This window comes from Panicum virgatum, chromosome 9K, assembly GCF_016808335.1.
Source record: "Panicum virgatum strain AP13 chromosome 9K, P.virgatum_v5, whole genome shotgun sequence".
NCBI classification, from domain to species: Eukaryota; Viridiplantae; Streptophyta; class Magnoliopsida; order Poales; family Poaceae; genus Panicum; species Panicum virgatum.
In genome coordinates, this window is record NC_053144.1 from 13,449,107 (window position 1) to 13,470,188 (window position 21,082).

The 21,082-nt window shown below is 44.2% G+C and overlaps 2 protein-coding genes across 7 annotated transcripts; both read right to left on the bottom strand.

The window, feature by feature from the left end:
* Positions 1–2,242: 2,242 nt before the first annotated feature.
* Positions 2,243–5,013, bottom strand: LOC120650183. The gene is made up of 4 exons (XM_039927212.1): positions 3,097–5,013; positions 2,748–3,008; positions 2,559–2,669; positions 2,243–2,446 (listed from the first exon to the last, which is right to left on the bottom strand). Exons 1-4 carry the CDS (start codon positions 4,197–4,199, stop codon positions 2,353–2,355), a joined length of 1,569 nt encoding a protein of 522 aa, XP_039783146.1. The 5' UTR covers positions 4,200–5,013; the 3' UTR covers positions 2,243–2,352.
* Positions 5,014–10,889: 5,876 nt separating this feature from the next.
* On the bottom strand, positions 10,890–20,790 carry LOC120650182 (CDPK-related kinase 3-like). Of its 6 annotated transcripts, none has more exons than XM_039927208.1 (17): positions 20,679–20,790; positions 19,754–19,997; positions 19,392–19,644; positions 18,999–19,122; positions 18,797–18,917; positions 16,658–16,864; positions 16,120–16,365; positions 13,542–13,675; positions 13,247–13,288; positions 13,055–13,163; positions 12,881–12,959; positions 12,445–12,741; positions 12,215–12,324; positions 11,773–11,883; positions 11,574–11,636; positions 11,303–11,470; positions 10,890–11,211 (listed from the first exon to the last, which is right to left on the bottom strand). In XM_039927208.1, the coding sequence occupies exons 2-17, from the start codon at positions 19,919–19,921 to the stop codon at positions 11,035–11,037; spliced, it is 2,409 nt and encodes an 802-aa protein (XP_039783142.1). In that variant the 5' UTR covers positions 19,922–19,997; positions 20,679–20,790; the 3' UTR covers positions 10,890–11,034. The 6 variants fall into 6 exon arrangements, with proteins under 6 accessions (XP_039783142.1, XP_039783140.1, XP_039783141.1 ...); XM_039927206.1 differs by having other exon boundaries at positions 16,120–16,377; XM_039927207.1 differs by lacking the exon at positions 20,679–20,790 and having other exon boundaries at positions 16,120–16,377; positions 19,754–20,287.
* Positions 20,791–21,082: the final 292 nt, after the last annotated feature.

The following is a 21,082-nucleotide window of genomic DNA, read 5'->3' on the forward strand; positions in this document are numbered from 1 at the left end:
AGCTAGGTGACGGGGGAGGGGGAGGGGGTGGCCGGCAAGGGTGGTTTGTGGGGGGGAGCGGCCGCCGGCGAGGTCGCCGGCGGCCGGGGTGGTGGAGGGCAGCGGCGGCCTTTAGATCCGGGGTTGCTGGGGTGGCGGCGGCGGCGGTGGAGGCTTCATGGCCACCGGATTTAGAAGAGAAGGTGGGGGGAGGAATCGACCGGCGGTGGGCGGTGGTGTGTCGGCGGGCGGCGCGGCGGACCGCCGCCGGCCGGGCCAGGTCTCGGGCGGGGGCGTGGCGTCGAAGAAGGGCGGGGATGCGACCTCGGTTAGCGTGGCAGCGGTGGAGGGCGGCGAAGGCCGCCGGAGCCGGGGGCGGCGCTCGCTGCTGCGATTGGACGCCTTCCAATCGCAGAAGGTGATGAATAGACGCCCCCACACGCAACAGCCCGATCTATCCAAACACTAAGCCTCTTTCTAATTTCTACCTCTCGCATCCCTTTTTTCTTTTGACGCGCTCGCGCCGCCACCAACACAGCGCCGCCCTGTGGTAAGCTCCACCACCAGACTATTATCCCGGCAAGATCAGATCCACCACCGTTATTACCTCCATCTTCCTAGCCTCCGGGTTCCGTTTTTGCAGCGTCCTCGCCCCCAGCCGATCTCCTACCTCGTCTCGGGCGGCTCCTCCCTATCGCCTCCCGCTGCCGCGCGAGCTCGTCGATCCTGATTGACGCCCCCACCGGCCCACCCCACCTACACCGGACACCCTGCCTCCCCACCGGCGTGCCGACCTGCCACCGGCTGCCTTCCTTTCTAGGGCCAGAGATTTGAGGGAACGTCGCCGGAGCCCAAAGCTCCAAAACCCGAACCCGAATCTGTATGCTTGAGAAACACATGGTAATGCTGCTGTTGCTGCTGCAACTGAATCTGTAGCTCTCTACTCAGATGATATTTTCACCAAAAGAAAGGAAAACATGATTACCTTGAGACACCTGGTGCTTGATGAAGGCGACATTTCAGATAGCACGCGTCCAAATTCACAGAACTCTGCCTCTGGGGAGACGTTTCTGAAGCAAACAGGCCAAGGACGGGGTGGTCGCCTCCCGCGAGCTAGGTAAGATCTGAATACATCACCCAAATAACTTTATAAAATAATATCATCCAAATATAGTATACCCACTCGACTGCAACACTATCAAATTAAATTGACCTACCCCTCAGTTCGAAGTCCAAAGCCGAAGGCATGGTGCCGTGTCCTGAACAAACTGCACGTGGTGAGCGGGACCCTAGGTGAACTAATGTATTCCAAACCAGATCAAAGTGTCTGTACCATATATGAATATATATGATTTTGAATCAAAATATTAGAAGAGATTTTGATAAGCAAAACTTTTGAAAGATTTGCACACATGCTTGTGCAAAACAACAACACGAGGCACTTCTTAGACCAGTCTCAGTGGAAAATGTGATCACATAGCTACCAAGATTGAAAACTTGGTAACCAAGCCGAAGGAGCACTAGGCCAGAAACAATTTGGCGTGGCGGGCAAATCATATCTGTGCTGGCTGGTGGGACGCCCGCCAGCACAAATGGCCATTTGTGCTGGCGTGCGGCTCACCCGCCAGCACAAATTGTATCTTTATTGGCGATTTCTTAAGTTGCCCGCCAGCACAAATTGGGCTTTGTGCTGGCGGCTGTCTTAACTAACCCGCCAGCACAAAGATTTTTCCATTGCTATATATTTATTTTCTGTCAATTTAAATTTAAATTTATTTCCCATTAATTTAAAGGTTATATTTCTTGCAAGATATCACTGTACGTTGCATCAATACTGTAACATGGTGCATCAATTAAAATGACTAATATTTCCAAGCAACAAATATTTAGTAACCAGAGCATCCATCATGTTTACAATAATATTAATATTTACACCAATTATTCAAAGATAAACAATCATTAATTGTCCTTTGTCCAGTTGCTAAGGTTGCTGTTCTCATCCAAAGCCAGCACCCCACCGTGGTCAAAGTATTCTCCCGCCACATGACAAATCTCGCGTTGGATGAACCTTGCAATGTCAGCGCAAATGTTGTCGATGTCTCTGTCGCCCAGTCTATTGTTGGCCACAGGTATTTCCGGCATCTGAAAAAAAAGTAAGATGTCGTATGTTCATGTGTCATGTTAAATCATGTTATAGTATATAGTAGAATATAGATGACTTACGTCTTCAGGGTTTGTTCGGTACCTCCCACTGTTTCTAAGGAACTCGCACACGTAGTAGCCACATAGCACCAAGCCAGGAGGTTGCTTGTGGCACTTCATAAAAAAATTATATATAGAGTGCATACTTACATAACCAATAAAGTTGAAGTGCTATATTCTTACATGGAAATTATATCGAATGTTCATAATTTCCTTCCAGTCCGGTGGATGTGGCCTGCCTTTCATGACGTAGAGGCGGTACGCGCTGTAAGGTTAGAATGACATATAGTAATAATTAATAAGGTAATAATTTAGAAATGCATAAATTATTGACAAACTAAATATGCATGGAATTGGAATGTCAAGAAATATCTTACTTTTGTAAAACGCCTATGAACTCCCTGTATTGTTTTCGGTCATAGTCGGCTGAGTCTAGGACCACTGCTCTTCCGATCTTGGGTATAATCATTATAGCAATCCAATGGTTGCTGCATAATAACATCATTTATTATATGCTACATTAACATTAATTACCACATAATGTATGGCAATTAAAGCAAACTTACTCAAATCCATATGGAGCCATGAGCCAATCCTTATCAACCCTCTTCAGCATCACTTTTGCAATGTAGACGGATACCTTGTGCCTTTCTTTTTTGTGCGCCTCTTCTTTGATGTCATATTTTGCCTTCTTGGTTTTCACAGCTTTTAGTTGTTCTTGTACCTTTTCGTTCAACTTGAAGTTGTGCTCGGTTTGGTGAATTCGCGCCGGGTCAAGGTACGCGACCTTGTGCCTTTGTGTCTTAACTTCCTCCTGCCATTGCATCCTACAAAGATAGACGTCAGACGTACATGTCAGGTAGCATGCATTAATATAAATTCACATATATATACAAAGATAGATGTCACACTTACAGGCAAAACACAGTAACGAGATTGACATCCATATGTCGCCGACGGTAAAGTCTATGTAAGTCCTCAAAATCAATGACTATTTGATGCGGGACTGGATTGTTGAAAATAGAAGGTGGGACCATCGCGGTGATTTCCTTGATCCCATGTTTCATCGCCTTCATGATCCAGGCATGAAACTTTATCAATTCCCACGGGCTCAACTGTAAATCCACGTGAGGCAAGAATGACTTGCCATGCTCATAATTTTCCGGGGTTATTTCAACTTCATATGAGAAAAGATCCCTAACATCAAAATCTTTTTGTAGAGGCGCCTTCTCCTTATTTTTGAAAGATGAAGGCGGGTTATTCATTGCTCTTAGAAACTTATCAACATATGCAGATGGTGCCTTTCCATATGTAGTGATCATACGAGGTATTTTCGGCATCTTTGGTGGGGCTTGCGGTGATGGCATTTCTGTGATCTTGGTTGCTGACTTCGGTGATGGCAAGACGGGGTGCCGGGTCTCAATGTTAGCATCTACTGGTGTCGGATCATGATGTGGAAAATCATCTACTCTGTCATTGCCTACAAGTGTTGTTTGATCCTGCTCGCGATTGTTTTCTTCCGGGACAGGGAATAGCGCTGCATACTCTATATTCGCCTCTGGTCCGGGTTGTAGTTCTTGGCTCGAACAACCTTGCAAAATGATATCTCGTCGATGCCACTGAACGTATTGATTGATCGCATCTCCAAGAACCTCAATCCCTTCATCAGTAGCGATGTCTAACTCACAAGTAGAGTCCATCACCTTAACGACTTGTACCCAGGCGTATTCTGGAGCAGGTGGCCTTGGAAACACGTGACCCATTACCGCCATGGCAGTTGCGACTTCACGGAACTTATTTAGTTTCTTTCCATATGGCACAACCAGCATGCAAGGTGTATCCACTTGTATATCATCAACCAGATACTTATGCTGTGTTGTGGACCCGACACTGCTCGGAGCAATCAATCCAGATTGGGCAACTATCACCTCTTGGTTAGCTTGTGCTGTATGTGGCACTAAGGACCCTTGCTGGCTGGCCAATAACTGAGAGAACTCTTCTTTTGCAATTGCTCTCATCTTTTCTTCAAGGTCTTTCTTGTAACGGTCACATTTCCTGTAGCCGGGGTCATTGGGAAATGCTTGTTTCCAGGGCAACGATGATGAAACCCCTCGAACACGTCCAGAGTGCTCTGCAGTGCCAATCGCAGCAGTTAGTTGATCTTTCTCCCTGTCAGGATGGAAAAGACCTTGTTTTTCCGCATCAACGACCTGCGCCAATCTTTCATAAATTTCCGCAGTGGTCGGGTTCTCAAATACAACCTTTCCCTCTCTGTACCTTGGTCGTCGAGCTAGGCACCAGTACTTACCACGTTCAGGAATGCCATCAAACAGGTCTGTTAACTTGCTTTCCTTCGTTCTTCTTCCTCTCTCCTCCAGTGAGAGATCTTGCCATCGTAGCCACCAGCACCCAAGTGATGGGGATTCTCGGCGGCCTTTTGAGCCTTCTTGGTCATCTTTTCACTCAAAGCTTTTGCCTCTGCCGTTTCCTTCATCAGTTTGAACTCTTCCCACATTGCATCAGGAATCTTCCCGAATTTGATTTTAGGACTCAACCCTTTCTTGGCATAATCTTTATGGAGAGTATATCGGAAGTTCCTGAAAGTTGTCCCTAGGGTGAGCATCGCAAATTTCTTTGCATCTTCCTTTGGTTTTCCTTCTGGGAACCTAAAGCATGCTTGCCGTGCAGCCCACATAGACTCCTTAATCGAATCAGGCACCTTCTTCCAATTAGTAGTGGTGATCCAGGTCTGTAGTTGGTCCCTGGCAATGGCTCCACACACATTCCGAAATCTAGCCCATATCCCTTCTGGTAATATGGGCTTGTGTGACACCCCGGCCCAGGGCTTAATAGGATTAATAGGATACTCATACCAACAAGTTGCAACTTCTTTTCCGGAAGCCGGTCTCCAAAGAACTCCGAGGTTAAGCGTGCTTGGCCCGGAGAAATTTGGGGATGGGTGACCGACCGGGAAGTTCTTCCCGGGTGCGCACGAGTGAGGACAAAGTGTGCAGAAAAAACTGGTGTTGGTCTGTGAGGACAGTCTATATCCTAGAAAGCAGCCAGATGTAAGCGGGCCCGGTCTCGGGGAGGCGGGACGTTACAGCTTGCCTCTTGGACTAACCTCTTCCACTACAAGACACACTGTAGGAATTTGATTCACGCTTCGCTGCCCACGTTTACGCTTCGTCTTACTAGTTGAAGTTGTAGTACCCGAAGGTTGTGGGGCAGAGACAATGACATCCTCTACAACTTGGCTAACAACTATGTGTTGTCGCCGTGGGGATTGCATTGGAGATTCGACGTCTTGCTGTAAATCAAATAATATATGCATTTATTATCTTCATATATGATCAAATGATGAATATAACAAAAACATTACAAAACTAGTCTTACTTCCGCGGAAGGATCATATTCGGGGTCTTCTTCCTCTAGGCGTCGACGATGCCTCGGTGGGCTTGGTTGATATTCATCCGGGGTTAAAAAGCCACAAGAAGAGTATCCTTCATCGTCCGATGATTCTTCGGCCTCTTGAATATGGGCTTCATTTGTAGGCTTCATTTGTAAGCCCATATAATTACATATTACAATTAAGGAAAAAAACTTATCTATTGATTGTTTTAGCAAGGTTATGTAAGATCCAACAACTCTACTGCTAGTACAAGCATAACAAAATAATGATTTATGAAGTGTATAATTAAGTAGCAAGGTAACAAAATAACAACAACTCGCTGAATATTATGGATATTAAGTACCATCAACTCTAAAGGTAGCTGAATATTCAGAAATATAACTCCACATTGCTATTAGCATTGAAATAATTTGAAGTCATTAATATTCAGAAATATTCATAGCACTCATCATAATTTGAAGTCATTAATATCCAGAAATATAGCTGAATATAACTCCACATTGCTATTAGCATTGAAATATAATTAAGTGATGAGACATTATGGATGGATTATGCAAGGGTGATCCAGAATTCCATTTTTCTAATTTGACGCAAGGGTGCTCCAGTGAAACAAACACAAATAGAACCTTCATCACTAATAGGAGGGGCACCAGAAGGATCAAAGCATGAGCGGCTGGCCTACTGAATTGTTTTAACAAGAATAGCAGAGATAATAGAAGTATAACATAGCCACATCAATTCTGGAAACTAACAGGGGCAGCAGAACATGAGGCAAATACTCCAAATGAACCAGGAGCACTAATTTGATGATGTTTTCCAATTTTTGCAAATGTTGGCACTAGCAAGTACTCAAATCAAGAAAAAGAGCAAACCGCGGTCGTCATGGGAAGGGGAGGGGACGTCGAGGCAAGTGCAGCCGCGGTCGTCGGGGCAGGTTCTGCCGCGGTGGTCGGTGCAGTGTCCGGCGGCGTCGACATGGCGGTGCGAGTTGGCGGCATCGACCTGGCGGCGGTGCTCGGGGCCGGGGGCGTGGGCGCCGGCGGCGCTCCCATCCGGAGGTGGAGGCGAACCGCGCGCGGAGCTCGGGGCCGGGGGCGTAGCTGCGCCGGCGTGGGGCCAAGGGCACCGGTGGCGCTCAGGGCCGGGGGCGCAGGGCGGCGGCGTCGCTCGGCGTGGGGTCCCTAGGGCGGCGGCGCTCGGTGCCGGAGGTGGAGGCGGACGCTCGGGGCCGTGGGCGTAGCCACGCCGCCGTGTCGCAGTTGGCAAGGGCGGCGGCGGCGCTCGGGGCCTCGGGTGCTCGAGGTCGGGGCTATAGCAGCGGCGCTCGGGGTCTGGGGCGGGTCGTAGGGCAGCAACGCTCGCCGTTGGGGCGAGGTCCGGCAACGGCGGCGGGGTGGCGCGGGAAAATTTGGCAGCCTCACGGCGTCGTTTCAGTTTCGCGCCAGGACTTAGAAATAATTTGGGGGGCGCCCGCATTATATACTAGTGGAGTATCTGGGCTGGCGGGCCCCTTAATCCACCCGCCAGTAGAGATCTTTCATGGCGGGTGACTTAAACCACCCGCGTGCTGGTGGGTGGATTAAGGGGCCCGCCAGCACAGATCTATCCTAGCGGTTAAGTTAAGTGATCCGCCAGCAATATTGCGATGCCTATAATGCAGTATTAATATGGACAAGTATTAAAGAAAATCATTTAATTTTTCCTCTAACAAATCTTAGGAACAATTTATCCTTTAACAAATCTTACAAGATAATTAATAATAGTACACTAAATTCACACATCTCACACAATTAATAATAGTCTTACAAGATAATTAATAATATTACACTAAATTCACACATCACACACAATTTATCCTTTAACAAACATTTCTTCACAGTCTTTGCGCGCCCAGGGATTCTCGAATTTGTCTATGCTTCCTTCTACCTTCTTAATTATTTTTTCTAGCTCTTTGAAAACTTCCAATTCTTCGTACTGATTGTATTCCTCAACGTCCTCTACACCATCAACTCCAAGAATCCTTTGTTTCCAAGAGATAGCAATGTGTTTCTTTGCATTTGCGGGGTTGGATATATAGAATACTTGTGCGACACGATCGGCGAGCACCCAAGGGTCATCTTTATAACCGACGTTGGCTAGATCCACAAGTGTTAACCCATAGTTGTCCACTGCAATTCCTTGCGGGTGTTTGACCCATTGGCACCGAAAGACGGGAATCCGAATATTCGCTCCATAGTCAAGTTCCCATATTTCCTCTATGAAACCGTAGTAAGTTACAGTTTGTCCGGATGTGTCAATAGCCTCTATGCGAACACCACTATTTTGGTATGCCACGCTCTTGTTGTCCTTTTCAATGGTATAAAATGTGTACCCATTTATTTCATATGCTTGCCATGATGTGACATTGCTTGACGGTCCAGAAGCCAATCTTGTTAATGTTACTTCATTTGTGGAATCTCCTTGAAATTGGTGTTCATGGTCCCTAAACCATGATGAGAAATGACGCTTGTGCTCTTTGATGATCCAATCCTGCGAGCGACCATTACTACTTTCTGACTCAATCTCATTTAAGTGTTGCTGGATGTAGGGCTCCACTAATGTGAGTTGTTGTAGAACACTGGAATGAGCTTTCTCCAACTGTTTGTTGTCACTATCGACAAATCTTTTCTTTCCAATAGTTCCTCTTCCGGACAACCTCCCCTCATGTCGAGATACCGGCAAACCAACAGCTCTCCTATCTTTTATGTAATCTATGCAGCAATCAATACTCTCTTTTGTATGGTAGCTCTCCATCATTGAACCCTCTGGGAATGCGCTGTTTCTCATATATCCATTGAGAGCTGACATGAACCGTTCATATGTCCACATCTGATGGAAGTACATAGGCCCTAGTTCAGTTATCTGGTTGGCCATGTGGATCATGAGATGTTCCATAATATCAAAAAAGGATGGAGGGAAGCACATCTCAAGTTGGGCCTGAGTTTCGGCCACAAATAGCTGGAGTCTAGCCAGTTCTACGCAATCGATCACTTTCTTAGAAATCGTATTGAAGAAGTAACACATCCGTGTGATAACCATCTTGACGAATATTGGTTTGATAGCCCGGATCGCAATAGCAAGAAAAACTGTGATCATCACATGACAATCATGGGAGTTATAGCCAGTAATTGTGAGGTCTTTCATTGACATTAGTGACCTGATGTTTGATGAGAAACCAGTCGGCACTTTAAAGTAGAAAAATATTATCTACAATTTATTAAGATAAATTAAGAGTAAAAGACAAGCTTCTAGTTATAGATAATACTGCATAAAAAAGTAAACTATTATTGAAAAACCAAGCTCATACCCTTTCTCTCTCCTATTTTTCCTAAACCTAGATCCAGATCTAGATCTAGATGATTTCCAAGCTCATAATGGAGGAAAAACATATTAAAACTTGTAAGCAATGGTTCAATCATGCCTAATCATTAAAGAAAGAATGGAAATAAATTAACTTCTAGCTCAATTGCCTCTAGAATGAGGAAGAACACCATGGATGCTCTCCTCCAAAGACAACACAATTTAACTCTAAACTATGGATTAAACTTGAAAAAAAAGCTAAATATGGCACAAACTTATCTTTTAGAGTCACCTCCTCCAAAAAAATTCAAGAACAAAACCTCCCCCCTTGTATTTGGTGATTTTGGAGTTGTACCCGAGCTCCTCTCGGGCACAGTCCAAAGAGGATGACTGTGTGGAGAAGAAACAGTGCGAGATATTTAGTGGTGATTAGTGGTGGCGGGCCACATAACAGTCCGCCACCACAAATGGTATTTATGCTGGCGGGCAACATAACCGCCCGCCAGCACAAATGTACTAGTCTTTCTTGGAGTGCGTTTAAGAGGCCCGCCAACAAAGATACCCTTTGTGCTGGCGGGCGCTAGCTGAGTGGGCCCTGGTGGTTTTGTGCTGGCGGGTTCCAACTACGCCCGCCAGCACGGTAAATAGTCCCTGCCAGCACAAATTGTTTCTGGCCTAGTGGAGAGTTATGGTGATGAAACTCCACTCTCATCCTATGAAACTCCTGCTCTTTTCTCATAATGACTCTGCTACCTCAGTAAAATTTGCTAATGTTGCATAAAATTTAATACTCATTTCACTTCTATAAAACTCACATTAAAGTTTGCTAATTTCAAAGACTGCACACTTTCATTATTTGACCACGTACGACATGTATAATGACATGATAGTAAGCAATACGTTCCCTCTGGTCTCAAAAGAATGCAACTCTCGTTTTTTGAGGAGTCAAATAATTTTAAGTTGATCAAAGTTATACAAAAATTCACTAACACTTATTTTTCCAAATAGATTTAGTATAAAATAATATTATATGATTAGTCTAATAATACTTATTTAATTTGTAACATATATGTTAATAATACTATTTTGTAAAAGTTAATCGTACTTAAAATTGTTTGATTCCTCATGCAGCGAGAGTTGCATTCTTTTAAGAACGGAGGAAGTGGTTTCAAAAAAAAAAAGAACGGAGGAAGTAACTCGCAGGATATCTATGAGCCTAATATAGTTAATTAATATATGATTTCATAGATACCGACGACAAATGATTTTTCTACCATTGCGCATCTCGATGCAGCGATCGATGTGGTCCTTTCGTTGAGCAAGGCTGGCTAAGGGGTGGCTAAGCTTTAGCCCTATCACCTCAAAGAGAATCTTATTATTTAGGATTATTAAATAAAGTCTATACAAAACTAATTTGTATAATCCCTAGACTAATTCGCAAGATGAATCTAATGTGCATAATTAATTCATGATTAACAGATGTTTACTATAGTATCACTATAGCAAATTAAGGATTAGTTAGACTCATTAGATTCGTCTCGCGCATTAGCATCTATCTATGCTAAAAGTTTTAGAATTAAATTTTATTTAATATTATAAATAGCAAGATTCTCTTTAATATGACTGGGCTAAAGTTTCTTCGTAGAAACGAGAGGGCCTGTTCCAATACGCAGCACATGTGGTTTGGCGCGATGCTCTCCGGGTTACCATGCGGGGTTGCTCTGTGTGGTCGCTCTGGTTCGCTCGTTTGACCCCTTGCACCATTTTTTTTTATTCCTATATAAGCTGGTGTGCGCTAGGCCCGATCGTCTTCTCCAATCTCCATGAAGGCAGCTGATGAAGATAATCCACGGAGGCACCAGAGAGATCTCGTCCCTGAAGGCTTTGGCTCGGAGAACGATCGGCGACGGCGAGGGCAATTCCCTCAGAGGAAGGCGCTTTTGTTTATCACACGGTGTCACAGAACTACAGGAGGGGCCTGCATTGCATTTAGTATTTATTTACTCGGGTTTCCATACAGGGAGGCTCGAGTCGAGCGTAATGCCCTCTGCTCGCAGGTATACCAAGCAAAATATAGGAGTCATAATGTGGCTGCGATTTACTCAGCATTCAAGACTCAGGTTGGATTTATAATTACTATGTCCAGCCCCCAAGCTTACATATCCGACGGTCAATCCATGCAAAAACTTGGTGTAGCCTAGAAGGCTAAGCTTGCCATCCGACGGTCTAATCCAGTCGCAGACGATGGAATAATACGCCGCTGAGGAAAGATTCATCTCCTGTAAACGAGAGGAGAGGTAACTTGATTAGCATCTACACGAGACCAAAGGTTCAATTCGTCATTCAGTTCAGTATAATTAGGTTACATACCTGAGCCAGCTCCTCGATTGTGATAGCACGGTTGCCTTCTTGCTCAAAGTACTCGAATGCAGTATTGGCGATTTCTTCCCACCGTGCCACAGCCTCAAGCTGGTAAGGGCTGATTGTAGCAGCTCTGAACTCCTCAAAGTCCATTCTCCTATATGCGAGTTGCTCCAGCTGAAGGTGATTACCCTCATAAAATGAAACACTGAGCCTTACACGGCATATACATCCAAAACGGGGAAGAAATAAAGTTGTGTATAGATTATGTATTTCATACCCCATATAAGATCTCAAGTGTTCCGGATTCCTTCATAGCATCTGTCGAGTTCTGTAAAAGAGCCTGCATAATTAAAGGGGTGAAAAGGGAAAGTTGAGTATAGTGTCCTAAACATGGAAAAAGCTTCAATATATCATAATACATGTCCAAAATAGAATATGAACAAGCCAACTGTAAATTGTTATTTGTTAGCACTTACCATCCTGAAGTTGTCCATACATATTCGACCATCTCTGCTGTTTGGTTCTAAAAAGTTGTACTGTGCTCTGATGTAGATAAGCTCATCTTCTGTTACTGCTCTTGACAAAGCCTGCCGAACAAACGAGACAAATAAAATTAACACGACTGTAAATTGGATAATGTGATTTTAGCAAGACCGATGCAACAAGGAGAGGAAACAATAATGCATATAGCTCTATCTTTTCAGCTCCACAGCTCCCTGCACTGCTTATATTAAACCAAACCAGCTAATTTTGTAATGTAGAAGTAAAGGTAGACAGGTAGTGTAGTTCAAATGTATGCCATGTAAAACATTGCTGTTTTTCACTAAACCATCAACAAAACAGGTGTAGTTCGTCCCAAAAAAACAAAACAAAACAAAACAGGTGTAGTTAAATGCCCAGAGGAACTAAAATATTAACCTTCAATGCTGCCCGTTTAAGAGGCGTCGAACGAAGATATGCCTTGACCAACTTGAATACTAGCATATCAAGAGGTATTTGTCGGCGCTCATCTCGCAACCAGGGGTGAGCTGCAACATGCAAACAACACATAAGAAGACTACCGTCAGACGTATGAATAAATGTTGAATACAGTTGATATGCAGACACTAGAAGTGAAAAAATATATATATGCAAGTGAGAGCACTTACAGAGTGCCTGGGCAGCAGTCATTCTTTTTCTGTAGTCCTTGTTAAGAAGTCTTTTGACAAAATCTTTAGCTTCAGGAGATACTGATTGCCATGGTGTAACATCAAAATCAGGATCAGCTGACAGCACTGAGCGGAAAATCCCTGATTCACTTCGTGCCCAGAATGGTCTGATACCACAAAGTAATATATAAGTGATAACACCAATACTCCACATGTCTGCTTCTGTACTATATGATCTACGCAAGACTTCTGGAGCAACATAGTATGCACTGCCAACAATGTCATTAAGCCTTTCATCTGTAGAGAGGGGGGGGGGGGGGGGAGCATCAGCCTTTGGAACACATTTTGGACTTATTTCATTTATGCCAGTGGATTATAACATATCTATAAAACAGAAGCCCTTTACACTTGGATGATCCTTGTGTGGAGGTAATACCTGGTCTTATAAAATCTGAGAGGCCAAAATCAATAATCTTCATAGGAGAATGTTCATCCATAGTGCTGAATAGGAAATTCTGTTAAACAACATTCAAGGGTGGAACTATCAGAAGGTACAGATCAACAAGATAAATCCTATTCTGTTTATATACTCAACATTAAGTCCACAGACCTCTGGCTTCAGATCACGGTGAACAACACCCTGAAGATGGCAAAAAGCAACAACATTTAATATCTGTTCAACAATAATTTTTGCATCCCCTTCATTGTATCTTCCACCCCTGTAAAAAGAAGAACATCAGTAATGTTGCAAATCTCCACTTGTAGTGGCACTCACAAAATTTTTCCCAAGAAAATATAATACCTGGATAATATTCTGTCCAATAATCCTCCGCCTTCACAAAGCCTGATCAATACAGATGAAGAAAACGTCAGCTATCATGTAACTTCCCACCAAACTTGATCGAAAGAAAAGACCTATAGTAACAGGTAGCGAGTCCTATAACTAATGTTATGCGCTGCAAGACAACATCCACCCAAGGTGGACAATATGACTTTTGAGCATAGTCATACATACAGTTTTAAGATAGCACGTGCAATATTCACAGTGTTTACATTTTCTTGATCAATGATACGTAGAGGCAAGGGGGAAAACATACTCCATGATTATGTAGACATTAAGGGCATCCTCACAAGCATCGAAAAACTTGACAAGATTGGAATGTCCGCCAGATAATGCCTTCAAAATTTTCACCTCTCTGCGCACATCCTCAATAGAGATTGCTGTCGTCATCTGCCCGACAAGATGAAAAGGCTGAGACCAATTGTACAAACAAAAATTTGAATTATGAAATCACAACCAGGAGGTATTTTTTCCCATGGGGTAATGAGTTCAGGAAGTGATTTTGGCACAAACTGATGGGTCATCTATGAGCTTAATTGAAAGAATCACTTGAGCATCAGTTAGCTTCTAACGTCAAAATATTTAGAGTAAATTGCACCTACCATACAACAACTTGATGGGTGGGTGCAAATTGGTCTGACAACTTGTAAAGTGCTCAATTTAGTACAATTACTTGACAACTAGGTGCAGATTGATAAACAATTTAGAAGATGCTTAATTTAGTACAATAACTTGGTAAATTGGTATATTCACAGTCCACACGTTATACGATAATGTATTTGTTGCTAACGTCATGTCACAATAAATAATATATTCACATCTTGACCATAGATTTTCATGTCGTAGCTAATAATTTTATTCTCAGAATAAATTAATTATGATTTTGTTAAAAATAATATATTATTTAACCACCATTAAAACAACAACATATTACACATAGTAAGATGAACATCAATAATTTTTAAATTTTATAAATGAAATTTTTTTATGGTGATCCGATTGTTGCTTTTCAACTATCTATAATTTTTATTAGTTCAAATTCAATCAAATTTTAGAATTACACCATTAGCATCACTGAAACACTGAAGTCGATAAGAGAGACTTCTACGCTTCTGCTCATGTATTCAACAATGCTCATATTTGTTTCTATTTATTACTTTATTTAACTCATTTTCTTTTCTAATGAATATAGGAGGCTTTAAAAATATATGTACCAAGCTCCTAAAAGGTATCAATAGTTTGTATCAACATATTGACTTTTTTAGCTTAACAATGCATATAATCAAACATATCAAAAATAGATGAATTTTTCAATATTGAATGTCAAATTAAATAGTTTTAATCAAATTAAGTCACTATATAAAAATAATTAATGTAAAGACATAACATTAATTTCTAAACAGAGGGTTCTTATCATGGTCAAATACATTGCCACGCAGGCGCAACACAAAAATCAATGGTCAAATAATACTTAATCATTTGTTCTAAATTGAATATATTGTTTATTGAGTCTTTGCGTCAATTACATTGTCGTGTAATATTTGGACTGTGAAAGCACCTATTTGCAAAGTTATTGCAATGAATTGGGCATTTACAAGTTGTTGGACCGATCTACACCCACCTGTCAAGTTATCGTACTAAATTGAGCATTTTAGAAGTTGTTGGACTAATTTGCTCCCACCTAACAAGTTGGTGTATGGTGGGTGCAATTTACTCAAATATTTATACCGTGTAAGTGTATATGTGGAATAAATAAAATTGCATGCTATGTAAATAAAGAAATATACGAAAAGGGGAAAACATATTAGACTCAATAAATACATCTAATGCTCACATGATTTCGGTAAAGTAGAAAAACTTGTAGCACATCGAAAATAGTCAATAATTTATTGAAGTCGTGACGCTCGCAAAAACGACAAGATACGTGCATGAGAACATTAATGCTGCCATGCACGTATACGCACACAGAGTTTTGTCTTGTCAGTTGTCACCTATTGTATACTAGTTTTCTCATCAACTTGCTGCACAAACATTCCACATGCCAAGGGAAACAGAGATTAAAACCAAAACCTTTCTGATTCGACAGTCTAAGTTTCTGCATGGATAATCTCAGTAGAAAAGAGTTCTCAATATCAACATATTCTCAGCTTTGGTACCAAAAATCTAAAAGATATTTATTTGTTCCTAACCCTTTATCCTTTCTTCTTCTTCTGGCTGTATCATTAAAATGGTGCAAAATGAATTGAGGAACTCCTGAACACATGACACTCAACTGCAGCATCTTGAAGATACTACATCTACAATGCCAGTATTCGACAAGCTATCTGAGGTCTCATAAAGAACTCAGTTACTTCCAAGCTAGTGATCTACTACTGCATAATTGATACCCCCACGGTAGCTTAAAGAAGAACAAGGAAACAAGAAAAATGAAGCTGGTGGATGATCAGTTGAGCACTCAGATCAGAAAACAGACAAAGCATTAAATGTGGCATTGCTGAAACAAGATCTCTACAATGTACTACTAACCCTGCAGGAAATGCCAATAATGCCACTTCGATCGCAAAAAAACCGATCACCGCGCAAGGCAACCAAGAAGCAAGTGCTGAACTTATGATTGCAACATCCGCGCTAGTGGCTTTACAGAGTTACTGAATTCGTGTTGCGAAACTAACACCCAATCCATGATCTACTAAATCACAGGAAAGGATCACGAGAGGATGACAATTCTTTTCCCTAAATAGTAGGTTCCTGACCCTCTGCAGAAGCCAGGCCGATTGAACTCGAAATATTGTGCATTGAGTAAAAGAGGAGTGCGGGATCACAGATGGCGATACCTCTGCTTTGGAGATGACCTTGACAGCGAGGGTCTGGCCTCTCATGTCTCCCTTGCGGGCGCGGGCAAGGCAGGTGTGGCCGAAGTGGCCGCGCCCCACCTCCTTCCCCAGCTCGTACTTGGCGGAGAAGTTGCGGTCGTAGCCGAACCTCTCGTCGAGCTCCCGCTCCATCTCCCTGGCACCGCTGGAGCCGCCACCTCCGGCCCCGTGCTCCGGGATTGGGACCTCGGCCGGCGGCTTGGGCACCTGCGACATAGCCTGGTCCTCAAATAAAATCATTTATCAAATTTTTAATATATATGACAAGTGAAATCTAATGGCTAAAGTATCATCTTGTTGACATTTAAAAGTAAAAAAAAAACTTTTTGAGACAATATACTACGCGCTTATAGAAAGTAGTTGCATTGTTAGGGCTCTAGAAGTGCCATTTTAGGGAAGAATTTACTTCATCTAGAATCGCTAACAAAAAGAAGTTAAAATAAAGGTGGCCAAGATCTCACAACAGATAGTACTGTATTAGTTTGGTAATGAGCAAAACCTGTGCTACTAACGAAGTACTCGTGCCTGCCTCATCAAACTTATCAGCACTTCCCAGCTCCAACATTTCAATTATACGGTGTGCAGAAGGTCTATTCGCTTTGTTGGGATCAGTGCACATTTTGGCGATCTCAGCGAACGCTCTTACTTGCTGCAACGGTATGTCTCGCTCTGACATCTCCAGCCTATCGTTCCAACTTTTAAGTACCTGCAATTTTGCAGTAGTGAGATAGAATTCAAGATAAGCAGGGTGGACGTATTGGAAAATGAAATACGTAATATACAAATTGTAGTACAGAACATTTAAGATTTAAATAAGGTTTTACTGATAGTAATTAAGTGTGCCTAGATTATGTTATCAATTGGGTGGATCCAAAGCCCCCCCCCCCATCCCGCTCGCATCGCCCCCGAGGGGCGACCCGAGCAGTCCGCCGCCGCCGCCCCCCTAGCCCCTCCGCCTCCCATCCCTCACCTCGCCGCCGCTAGAGGGCCTCTGCGCGGAAGCCCGCCGGGCTCAAGGACGGCGGCGGCGGGGCCTCTTCCTCACGTGCCTCTCCCCTCCATTCCAGTATTTCTCTTCCTTCTCGATGAGCCAGCATGGCTGGGGGCTCCGGCGCCGGCGGCCGGCGTCAGATCCACCTCGCGCCGGGTCGGATCTGCCCTCTCCCCGCTCACGACGGCAAGGGAGGGGCATCCTCGGCGTCTCACTGCTGCCGGCGGCCGGCATGCCGTCCCGGTCCTGCAGCTCGCCTGGTGGCCGGATCCGGCTCCTTGGAGGCTGGATCTGGCCGCTGGGCGTGGCGCGGAGCCCGGCCGTGGCGTGTGCGAAGATGCCGTCGCAGGCGCCTCCCTCGGTGTGGCTGCGGCCATCATGGTGGCCGGGGGGCAGCCAGGGTGGCCGCCCTGTCGCCATGCCTCCTCTTCCCTATGCCTCCATGCCTCCACAATCACCTCTTCAAGACAAGCTGAGGTATGAGCATGGTGGCCGTTCCTTTGTGCCTCATCTCGTGCTTCATTTGGACTCTACCGTGGCTCCTCATGTGTCCGCTGCTGGCGCCTCTACTTCGTCGGCTCTCTCCTTGTTGATGGAGACTCCAAACCAATTGTTGGGTGGTGAAGTTCGTCCTTTGCCGGCCCTCCCTCCTTTGGGGCTTCCTCCCCTCAAAGGGCGTTGGATGGCGGTGGGCGGCGCCTGGATGTGCCTTACTTGGTGTCGCTGTCAGCTCGAAGGGAGGTCGTCGTTTCCGGCGACATTCTGGTCAAGTTGTCTCCCCAGCCTTAGCCTCCATTCTGTCGGGCGAGCCCTCCCAATTCGTAGGAGGGTGGCTCACAGGGCGGCGTAGCTGCGAGGGACGGGTGGATGCAATTTGGTTCTTGTGAAACTGGCAAGCAAGTTGTTCGGTTGCAGCTCCCATTGAGTTGGTTTGTACCGTGGTTCCGCAAGTGTCCGCTGCTGGTGCCTCTATTTCATCGGCGCTCTCCTTGTTGATGGAGACTCCAAACCAATTGCCGGGTGGTGAAGTTCGCCCTTTGCCGGCCATCCCTCCTTTGGGGTTTCCTCCCCTCAAAGGGCGTTGGATGGCGGTGGACGGCGTCCGGATGTGCCTTACTTGGTGTCGTTGTCAGCTCGAAGGGAGGTCGTCGTTTCCGGCGACATTCTGGTCAAGTTGTCTCCCCCAACCTTAGCCCCCATTCTGTTGGGCGAGCCCTCCCAAATCGTAGGATGGTGGCTCACAGGGCGGCGTAGCTGCGAGGGGTGGGTGGATGCATTTTGGCTCTTGTGAATCTGGCAAGCAAGTTGTTTGGTTGCGGCTCCCATGGACGATTGGTAGAAAACTTTTGGTGTACCCTTGAGCTGTATTAGAATTTGTGATGTGTCCATGTAACCTCTCTTGTATTTTCTCTCTTTTCGGCTTAGCCGACCTCACGTTGTTCTCCCTCGGCTTGCCGAGATAATCTTTGTAAGTGTCATTGTAACGCTCCGTCTCGGAACTCTTTCGATCAATGAAATAGTAGGTCCCCCCCCCCCCCCCCCCGAATTTGTTTCGAAAAAAAGATTATGTTATCAATTCAAACATTATCCAATTTCCATCTGCAGGCCTATTCGTATCAATTTCAGAAAGAAGGCAATTGTTCTTACATTCTCTTCTGAGGAAGTTGCCTTGTTTCCTGTCAGCATCTCATTAATTATAACACCAAGACTATATATATCTAGCTTCAATGTGATGTGTCCATCGAAAAACTCTTGTGGCAAATATCCTCTATATAAAAATATACATAATTACTGTGATGATGAATGGAAAATGAAACGATGAGCTTTCGAGAGCGCTTAGCAATCTTACATTGATCCAATCAGTTTTGATGTAATAGTCTTGCTTTGGTCTTCGTCAAAGCACCTTGAGAGACCAAAGTCAGCAATTTTTGGCAGCATGTTGTCATCTAGCAGTATATTGGCAGGTTTGAGATCTGCATGGACAGTAGGACAGCATGCTTCTCATGAAGATAATGTAAAGCATCACATATTCCCTTGATTATTTGATAGCGTACCCTCCATTCTAGTCCACAAGATGCAGCTGTGAAAAGGACAGTAGGACGGGTTACACATTTCGTATATATTATTATTATATTATATAATGTAAAGCTTCTAATGCCAAATAGTACCACACAGTATATCTTTCAATAATTATAAATTTAAAAAACAAAACAATTTTCACGGAAGAAAATAATGATCCTACCGGTGATATGCTCCTGGAGACACTTAGGTACAAACTCAAAGCAGAGTAACCTGTTTCGTTGATCTGCTATGACAGGCTTGCCATCAAATTCTACCGATTTTTGCTGTGTTTCATCACAGTACCCCAGAAATCGCACTACGTTCTTATGCCGTAAATTCATCAGACAGTGCATCTCTTTTTTGAATTTTTCCTCGTCCACATCGATCGTCTCTAATAACTTCTTCACAGCGACCGGCTTATTTCCAAGCATTCCCTGCAATCGCAGCTCGCCGTGTCATCATGTATGTAGATGAGTTTATAAAACAGAGCAGCGGTTAAGAAAAGGCGTAACACGGTGGGGAGAGTCGTCGAGGAATGCCGACCTTGTAAACCACGGCGAATCCACCTCTGCCGAGTACCTGCTCGTCTGAGAAATTATTTGTGATGGCTTCCAAAAGTGATAATGGCAGCTTCATTGGAGTTGGAGCTTCATCTTCGTCAAGAAGCATGCGCTCCAGGGCCTTATAGGCAGCACTGGCTTTATCATCCATCCTGTAAGGACATATAGGAAACTAGCCTAGGCTAGCCTGCTTCAAACAAGAACGTGAGAATTCATGCAGCCGGCACCTGCAAAAAAATTATTAGGTCACCCTGAATCTTACATATTAGTGCAATTTGGGCTAAACACTGCAGTTTGGCTCAACCGTCTTGCTGCATAGACAGTCTATTTAGGAATGGAAATGGAGATAGCACTAGCATGCAGAACTCGGGTGTTTCTGCCACAAAAAAAAAAGAACCCGGGTGTTTCTACGCCTTTTGACACTCGATCCTTCCATCCATAGGATGAGCAGCACTCACTCAACGGCCCGATCTATCCAGACACTACAACTGAGTGACCTAAGGCTTCTTTCTACCTTTCGCAAGTCGCATCCCGTTATTTTTTCTTTGAGTTTTTTGACGCGCTCGCGCCGCCACCAACTCAGTTACACAGCGCCGCCCTCTGGTCAGCTCCACCACCAGACTGTTATCCCGGCAAGATCAGATCAGATCCACCACCGTTTACCTCCATCTTCTCCGCTCCGGGGGTTCCGTTTTTGCAGCGTCCTCGCCCCCAGCCGACCTCCTACTTCGTCTCGGGCGGCTCCTCCCTACCGCCCATCTCTTCATCCCAAAAAATCTGAGTGTTTTCCATCCGTAAAACACCGAGTGCTTCTCCCTTCGACAATAGTATATGCTTGAGATATGAGAATGTGTAGTTCTCTATTCAGATGATATTTTCACCAAAAGACGGAAGGAAAACATGATTACCTTGAGACACCCTGGTGCTTGATGAAGGCGACATTTCAGATAGCGCGTGTCCAAGTCCACAGAAAAGCTGGGGAGAAGTTTTCCGAAGCAAACAAATCAAAGGAAGGAGGAGACCTTCGAGGTAAGATCTAAATACATCATCCAACTAACTCTCCAAAAAAATATCATCCAAATATAATATTCTTCACACTCGACGTCAAAAAAAAAAACACCCTTATGTCGAAGCCAAAGCCAAAGCCAAAGCCATGGTGGCGTCCTGAACAAACTGCACATGCTGAGCCAGCGCAAGGGCGCCTGCCGTTAGGACGAGTTTTATCTATGAAAATATTCAATCAAAATAGTAAAAGCGATGTCCATAAGCAAACTTTTCAAAGTTTTGCACGGTATGTGTGTCGGTACCTCTG

What these genes read in the sequence shown, in the direction of transcription:
- LOC120650183 (XM_039927212.1), bottom strand. Translation starts at nt 4,199, where the DNA reads ATGAGAGCAATTGCAAAAGAAGAGTTCTCTCAGTTATTGGCCAGCCAG. An exon ending in CTCGTTACTGTGTTTTGCCT is followed by an intron (nt 3,009 to 3,096) that starts GTAAGTGTGACA and finishes CTATCTTTGTAG; the next exon opens with GATGCAATGGCAGGAGGAAG. An exon ending in TTCATAGGCGTTTTACAAAA is followed by an intron (nt 2,447 to 2,558) that starts GTAAGATATTTC and finishes CTAACCTTACAG; the next exon opens with CGCGTACCGCCTCTACGTCA.
- LOC120650182 (XM_039927206.1), bottom strand. Translation starts at nt 19,921, where the DNA reads ATGGATGATAAAGCCAGTGCTGCCTATAAGGCCCTGGAGCGCATGCTT. An exon ending in CTCAGATTTTATAAGACCAG is followed by an intron (nt 12,742 to 12,880) that starts GTATTACCTCCA and finishes CCCTCTCTACAG; the next exon opens with ATGAAAGGCTTAATGACATT. An exon ending in TTAAACGGGCAGCATTGAAG is followed by an intron (nt 11,884 to 12,214) that starts GTTAATATTTTA and finishes TTTGTTCGGCAG; the next exon opens with GCTTTGTCAAGAGCAGTAAC.